This window comes from Lathyrus oleraceus, chromosome 6 (genome assembly GCF_024323335.1).
Source record: "Lathyrus oleraceus cultivar Zhongwan6 chromosome 6, CAAS_Psat_ZW6_1.0, whole genome shotgun sequence".
NCBI lineage: Eukaryota > Viridiplantae > Streptophyta > Magnoliopsida > Fabales > Fabaceae > Lathyrus > Lathyrus oleraceus.
Genome location: NC_066584.1, coordinates 78921537 through 78929257, shown reverse-complemented (window position 1 = coordinate 78929257; position 7721 = coordinate 78921537). Strand labels below are relative to the sequence as shown.

At 31.3% G+C, this 7721-nt stretch overlaps 1 protein-coding gene across 1 annotated transcript; it reads right to left on the bottom strand.

Moving 5' to 3' along the window:
• Window positions 1–2523: 2523 nt before the first annotated feature.
• On the bottom strand, window positions 2524–6966 carry LOC127095675 (2-methyl-6-phytyl-1,4-hydroquinone methyltransferase, chloroplastic). Its single transcript, XM_051034328.1, has 4 exons — window positions 6786–6966; window positions 6074–6663; window positions 4974–5280; window positions 2524–2810 (listed from the first exon to the last, which is right to left on the bottom strand). Exons 2-4 carry the CDS (start codon window positions 6652–6654, stop codon window positions 2655–2657), a joined length of 1044 nt encoding a protein of 347 aa, XP_050890285.1. The 5' UTR covers window positions 6655–6663; window positions 6786–6966; the 3' UTR covers window positions 2524–2654.
• Window positions 6967–7721: the final 755 nt, after the last annotated feature.

The window sequence follows — 7721 nt, the reverse complement described above, 5'->3', positions numbered from 1 at the left end:
CACCTTAATCATTTGGTATTGGATGATGCACGGGGTACCCTAGGTCTCAGCTATTGGAGTTGTGCATACGACTACGTCTAGTGGTATTTCAAAGTGTCACGTCCTTATATGACACTGGATGCTCCGGAAGATCCACCTAGGTCAGCTCATCGGGAGATACTAAAGGAGGAGGAGTCTAGAGCATATCATGTTGCTGATGTGTTTCCTAGATATCGCTGTATCATGGATCTTATGCAAGCAGGTATAGACAAAGGAGTTTTTGGAAGACTCTCCTAGGAGGGACATTGTAAATGTCATTCTTACTTAGGCATGGACGAAACTGTAGTACATAAGGCAGCGAAGGAATAGGGGGTTTGACATACTCAGTAATGTAGTATTTGTATTAAGCCTTATGGATGTTATTATTGTTTGTTACTTTTTTATTGTGATTGTATTATGGTTGATTTATTCATATATTGCATTTTTATCTTGTGCATTAAATGTGTGATTTAATTTATAAAAAAAATTATTATGATAATATAATTTTAATACATGATCTATTACATCAGTGTATTTCATAAAAAGAAAGAGTCAAAATTTACTATAAAAAAAATACAAGAAAAAATACTGAATTGAAGTGCATCTCTGATCAATTTAAGACAAAACTAGTATTCTTACTGCCAACCGGAGTCTAGTCTTTGAGATCTAGTAAGAACACTTTCAATTATTTTTTGATTAATTTTAGAGTAATATTAATTCCCTTATTTTAATTATATCTCTTACTAACTATTATATGCATTACTTCAAAATTAATTAATTTTTTTTAAAATTGCTTTACATTTATGATAATTACTAAAACATTGTACTAAAATTACTATTATCTTTCTCTTAATATATGTGGAATAAGCATGTATAAGAATTATTGTAGAAGGAGTGTTGAAACTAGGGGTGGCAATTGGATTCATTTAGAGAAAATCCATCTAATCCATCCATCAACCAATCCATCCACTACATAAAAAATTAAATTAATGGATTGATCCAATCCATCCATTTATAAACATGGATTGATCCAATCCATCCAACACATTTTAATGATCCAATGAATTTTTTTATCTAATTTTAAAAAAATAATTTTTTTCAAATATTAAATTTATTTATTTTTGAAAAATAAAAAATAATTCTTTTTTTTCGAAAAAAAATATTTTTTTTTGAAAAATAAAAATAAATTTATTTTTTTCAAAAAAAAATATTTTTTTTTGAAAATACAAAAAACCGTTTTTTTCCAAAAATTTAAAAATAATTTTGAAAAATACCAAATTTTGATTTAATTTTCGAAAAATTTATTTTTTTACGAATATAAAAAAAATATTTTTTTCGAAAAAAAAACAATTTTAAAATTATTTTTTTCGAAAATACAAAAATATATTTATTTTTTTAAAAAAAAATGATTTTTCTCAAAAAAAAGTTGATATTATTTTATTAAAAAAATAAAAAATAAAAATAAAAATGAATTTTTCAAAAAATAAATGATTTTTTTCAAAAAAGAAATGGATGGATGGATATTCATCCACTAAAAATATGATAATGGATGGATTGGATGGATTTTTATTCTTAATGGATGGATTGGATTGGATATTTTTAAAAAACTTTTAGTGGATTGTTAATGGATAATTGATTGTTTTGATCTATCCATTAACGATCCAATCCATATCCATTCAATCCACCATTTTGCCACCCCTAGGTGAAACCAATGCAACACACCAAAATGTAACACCTTATTTTAGAAAAGGGTAGCTACAATAAAGTTGAGTTTCAAAAATCTAAATTTTATTAGAACTTCAAAAATATAAACGTTTTGAACTAGAATTAGAATTAAGCAAAAGACCAATTGACAATATGTGTGAAGTTTATATTAGATGGTTGACAAACAAATCCGATATTCTCTCAGCTCTCAAATTTTAAATAAGAACCAGGGTCACAAACTGGTGATTTCATTGCTTTGGTGCTCAAGTTCAGATCTAAATGTTGAGATTTCAATGATTTTCTCGATATGGGTTCAGATGTGTTACTGTTTAAGTGCCTATTTTCAGATCTAGATGTTGAAATTTCAACAAACTTCTTGATGATTATTCATATATGTGGTTGTTTTGATGTTCCTTCTTTCCTTTACAAATCTTTAAAATTAGAAACAAAATGAAGACAAAGTACAAGTTTTGCAAACAATAGTAAAATTGGAAAACATTTTAACCAAACGTGTTCATGGAACCCTTATCTGTGCAAATCAATTTTATCTCTTATACCAATAACTAACTGAAAACTTCAACTTCACTGGTCTAGAGAAAAAAGAGAAAATTACCTCTAATAGCATAGCGTTTTAACAGCAATGTTAGAATGTTGACGTCTAATAACTAAGGACTACAAATGATCAGAACATTATAACAAGTGTACTTAAAAATTAAGGTTTTATTAGACACTTCAACGATAAAATAAGCATGGCCTATAAAACATGGCCTATAAAAAACATGCAGAAAAACAGAGCTCAACTAGGAAAAGAAACTACCGATTATGAGGTTTGATATAATATTTCTCAACTGCATATGTAATAATCTTACATTTGATAAAAACTTTGAACAAAGACATTGATAGTATCCACACGTACACTAACTACAAATCTCTCATATTGGCTGACCTTTGGGAACAATTTGATCTTTGAGCCACATGTAAATAGGAACCAATGTAAACCATGCAGCTGCCAGGACACCCAAAATAAACCGCGGTAAGAAGACAAAAGGATCTACAGGCTTTTCAACATCTTCTTCCTTTGGACCAAGCTGCAGCAAATTGCAGAATTTATAACTCAAAATCAGCATATTTTACATTGTGCACCTTGTGTAGCCATGATAAGAAAGCATATTTATGTACAGCCATTTTGCCAATGCAAGAAGGGGATAATGTGTGCTCTTTGGTAGCAGTTAAACATATGCAACAAACCTTTAAATCATATAACTTTGTTAAGCTGAATAGACACATTTTAGAATGAAGCAAGCAAACCATAATGATTGGCAGCAGTGGCAAACAGAGATAAGATCGCAAGTGCTTTATGGAAGATTCAGACTCTAAACCAAAGTGCTCATAGCATTCAATCAAAAGAACCTAAATATCACATTCCACTAAAGAAACCCAGTACAATTGTATGCCAACAAATAATATTTTTGTAAACAAAACCAATATTGTCTAAATGAACTTCAATTATTAAAAGAATAATAATTTAAGTTAGAACGGGTGTGAAACTTGACCTAACTGTGCATGTAAACCCAAAAGAAAATGTAACCAAAAAAATCAACCATGGTAGTTAATTCATCATATATGTCTGTCGCTATTTTCTTTTTTTACTTTTCGTTTTTATTCATCGACACTTCTCAACAATCAACTGTTTCAATTTGTAATTGTCCCATATCAGGGTATGAGACGCTAATTGTAGGCACAAGTGTATAGCTGCCTGTGCAAATATCTTATATGCTAATATTTATAATACAAAGTGACAGGAGATCAAGAAAGGTCACTGTCACCTAATAATATGGTATTTAAAATGACTGTTTATCTTCAATGTACAAGATATAGTAGTGCTTTATTCATAATTCCATGCTACTAACACTTTCAAGACATAAGGATGACAATTGGTAGAGTTTGAGTAGAATAGTACAATACTCATTGCTAAACATGCAAATGAAAAAAATACCCATACATATATCCATACGAGTAACAACTTCAATACCCATATAAGTTTGGTACTTAACTAGTCATATCTGTTACCCGCACTTAAAAAATAATAAATCAAACATCAACAAAATGTCATTGTAACTCATTTAAATCAATAAATCACTCTCTTTACCATGTCTAGGAACTAGTTTTCCTCCAACTTAAATTATCAAATATGATCACTTCAATAAAAATTTGCCCACTTAACATGGTTAAAGTTTTTACTATGTTGAGTTTAATTTAAAAATTCTTGTTTTTATATACGTACTACAAATATTATTATGGATATATAAAACAAATCACTAGTAAGAGTAACACACTAGCATCCGTAGCCATTTCAAGTAAAAAGCAGTAGCAATATAGACATAGGGGCATAATTATGAAATGTCAAACAATCCAACAGAAAAATGTGTTCAAGGTTTAAAAGAACTGCTAATAGATGGAAAATAAAAAATTATGAATCAATAGATAGAAAGAGGATGTAATTCTAAAAGGACGGAATAGTTTTCCAAATCTGCTCAAATACTCAGGAATGAAGGGATTTACAGGGAAAATAATTAAAGTTTCTAAAATATTTCAAGTAGGCACATCCAATCTGAAAGGATACAAATTATAGCTTTAAATTTGAAAGAGTTCAGTATGAGGGTGTTCATACTACAAAAATAACTCAAGTTTCTAAAATACTTCAAGTAAGCCATCTAATCTGAAAGGAGACAAATTATAGCTTTAAATTTGAAAGAGTCGTCAATACGAGGGTGTTCACACTGCTAAGTGCTGCTCCCTCCATCCCAAATTATAAGTCACTTTGACAAATTCCCACAAGTTAAGATATATATTTAATTTTGTATGAGAAGGAGAAATTATAAGTTAGTACTTTGCAAAATTATCCTATATTAATGGTATGGGAAAGAGAAATTAATAGAATTGGAATAAGAAAATTAATAAATAGTAAAGGGTAGGATAAGAAAAGGAACATTATTGTTTAATTGATATGGATAATTAATTTGGGGCAAATTTTTTTCCAAGTTACTTATAGTTTATGATGGAGGGAATAACTCTCAGGTAAAGCATATACTTTTTTATTGTCAGTATGTCATAAAATGGCAGGAATCGGGATGTCCTTGCACAAACAAACACACCAGAACACCATTAAGGAGAAACAACTACATAGAACCCGCCTCTGATTTCAGTTAGAGTCAACAAAAATATAATTGAGAAGCTAAGATGACAAATACCTGCAAAGGAGAATCCCCAGATGCAGGCTTAACACCAGTCACCGAACAACCCATAATCAAGCCATGACGGCGAACTCCACGGTACCATTTTGGGCCAATCCTTTTTAGTTGGACATTCTTAAACCCTGCCTTTGTAAACCATTCAATATACTCTTCTTCTGTAGGGAAAAGCATCCATACATCTGCAAAGAAACGCGACAACCAAAATGTTGGGTGGACAGGACCAATTAAACATGCCTTTCCCCCAAGTTTCAAAACCCTGTATGCTTCCTTGATGCCACGCTGGGGATCTGGCCAGTATTCAATACTGAGAAACAAAAGCATATTATTACCACCTCGGTCAAACCTAACGACTTCATATCTTTACACACTTGAACAACAATACTATCAACATTGCAACTAAAGCATACAAATACACCTCTTTTAAATGAAGCTACTTTATATCTATACACACTTGAGCAGCAACAACAAGATCGCGACAAAGACATGCAGATGCAAAAAATACTAATAGTTTTCTACGAAGCATTGACACGGACACAAATACAGACATGTATGAGATGTACACACAGGTAAAAAAAGTGAAAAATTGAGTGTATGTTTGATTTCACATTTGGAGCACCTGTAATTGATTTTAGATGTGTAAAATTGATTTTGACATGTTTGGTTCCTCTCGTGTAGAATTGATTATGCTTTTTAGAATTGATTCTACTTGAAACTAATATTCGTAACTTTTGAGTCTAAACGTGATTTTTAGACTAAAATTTCCTATTCAACTCACTTTTGCAAAAAATTATCCAAACATAAATCATTTTATCTTCAAGTCACTTTTAGCCAGAATCAATTTTACAGAATTAACTCAAAATCAATCGTCCTCACTGCAGAACCAAACACAGATTGAATCAATTGAATATAATCACATGACTTGGTATACTGTTGGATACTAATGTGTCAATACTAGACACATTGTCAATCAAAATTGTCGGTGCTACAGAGATGATCATAAATCAGAACAGGCAAATACAATTTTAAAGAAATTAAGCAAGCAGCGTTATGTAAAGGCATTTACAAAACAGCATAGATATGAGAAGAAAGAGATGTACCTTCCTGCGGATACATATCTATCGGCATAATCAGTTTTAAAGGGAAGATCTTCAGCATCCCCTTCAATTATTTTACAATCTTTAAGCGGTTCCTTTTCCTTAGCTTTAGCAAGCTGATGAGGCGACTGATCAAGAATGGTAACATTCTTAGCATCCACATGCTTAACAATACCCAAAGTGGTAAAACCAGTCCCACCACCAACATCAACAACAAGCATATTCCTATCAGTGAGTTCAGCTGGTTCAAGAGCTTCATCTCTCATATCCTCAGTCCAATGACCAGGGTTTACAACATGGTCATACACAATTGAGAGAAACCTATAAAACCAATACGCCTCTTTTTTGTGTTGTATAAACCTAGGTTGTGAGCTTGGCCTCGAAGACGATGATACACTAGAACTACTACACTTAGGTACTAAACTAGTCCTCGAATATGAAACCCTAGAAGTAGCATTGATACTCGATTTGGGGAAACTTAAGCTCTTACCATGGAAATCTGAAGTTGTGAAACCTAATCCATTTGGGGTTCTGTTATTCAACACTGTGAGCTTTCCGGTTCCACTGAGCATCAGTGAAGCCATTGAATTAACCTACAAAAGCAAAATCGGATTTGAATTCAAGTTAATTTCACATTACAATGAGAGTTGTTACGATGAAAATTGATTTTGCATAGAGTATAGAGTGAGAAATTTTAGCAGAAAATTGACGTTACCGAGTGATGGAGAGAGAGAAAGAGGGTGAGAGAGAAACACGTAGCGCAAGCTTTAAACGAAGGTGGGAGTGAAAGGGGAATGTCGTTTTGGGTGTAGAAATGTGTCGCTCACAAAATTTCTAGTTCAATGCATTTCTCGCCACATACTCAAACCTCGAGATGATTATGATCTTGAGTACTTCTTTTTAAGAAACTATTTTTAAGTTTCGAAAAATATAATTATTGATTTATTTTTTCTATAACAAGCCAATAATTATTACTTTCAAGTGAAAAATAATTATCACTTACATGTAGAAATGTCTATCAAAATTGATTTGAATACAAAGTCTATGATGTTTTTATTAGGCGAATTAGAAAAAATCTATTAAATTAATAATTTAAATTAAATTAGATTGAAAAAAATAATTTTTTGTTTGGTTTTTAATCGAACCGAAGTTATGAAATTGAGGTGGTGAACTGAATCGATGGATATAGTTACTCACTTAAGCTTTTATTCGACTTATTATTAAGTTTAAATTTTGCACCGACTAAACCCTTATTCATATATTTTTAGCGTTTTCTTCCTTTCCACAGAATAAGAAGTCGGCAACCACACTTCAAACATGGAAAATAGAAACTCTAAGTCACAAAAACTTGTTCTCACCGGATTGTTGCTCTCACTGGCTGCCACCATTATTGCTCATGTTAATATTGTTCTGCTCTGCTCCGATCGCCTTCATGTGTTTCAAGTTTTATTGGTTAGTTTTCATCTCTTTTTTATATCTTTTTGCTTCTTTTTCTTCAACGGAATTTCTTCTAGTCTTGCTATAAAATAGTTTCTAACATATAAAAGTCAAGGCTCAATCCAATTCAGATTCATTAAAAACTATCCAACATATAAAAGTTGTTAGCACGATATTCAAGGTATATTATTCGGATCTCCACTTTTACTACACT

Coding starts and splice junctions, on each gene's coding strand:
- LOC127095675 (XM_051034328.1), bottom strand. CDS start 6,654: ATGGCTTCACTGATGCTCAGTGGAACCGGAAAGCTCACAGTGTTGAAT. Junction 5,281..6,073: donor AGATATGTATCCGCAGGAAG/GTACATCTCTTT, acceptor TTTGTTTCTCAG/TATTGAATACTGGCCAGATC. Junction 2,811..4,973: donor CTGGGGATTCTCCTTTGCAG/GTATTTGTCATC, acceptor AATTTGCTGCAG/CTTGGTCCAAAGGAAGAAGA.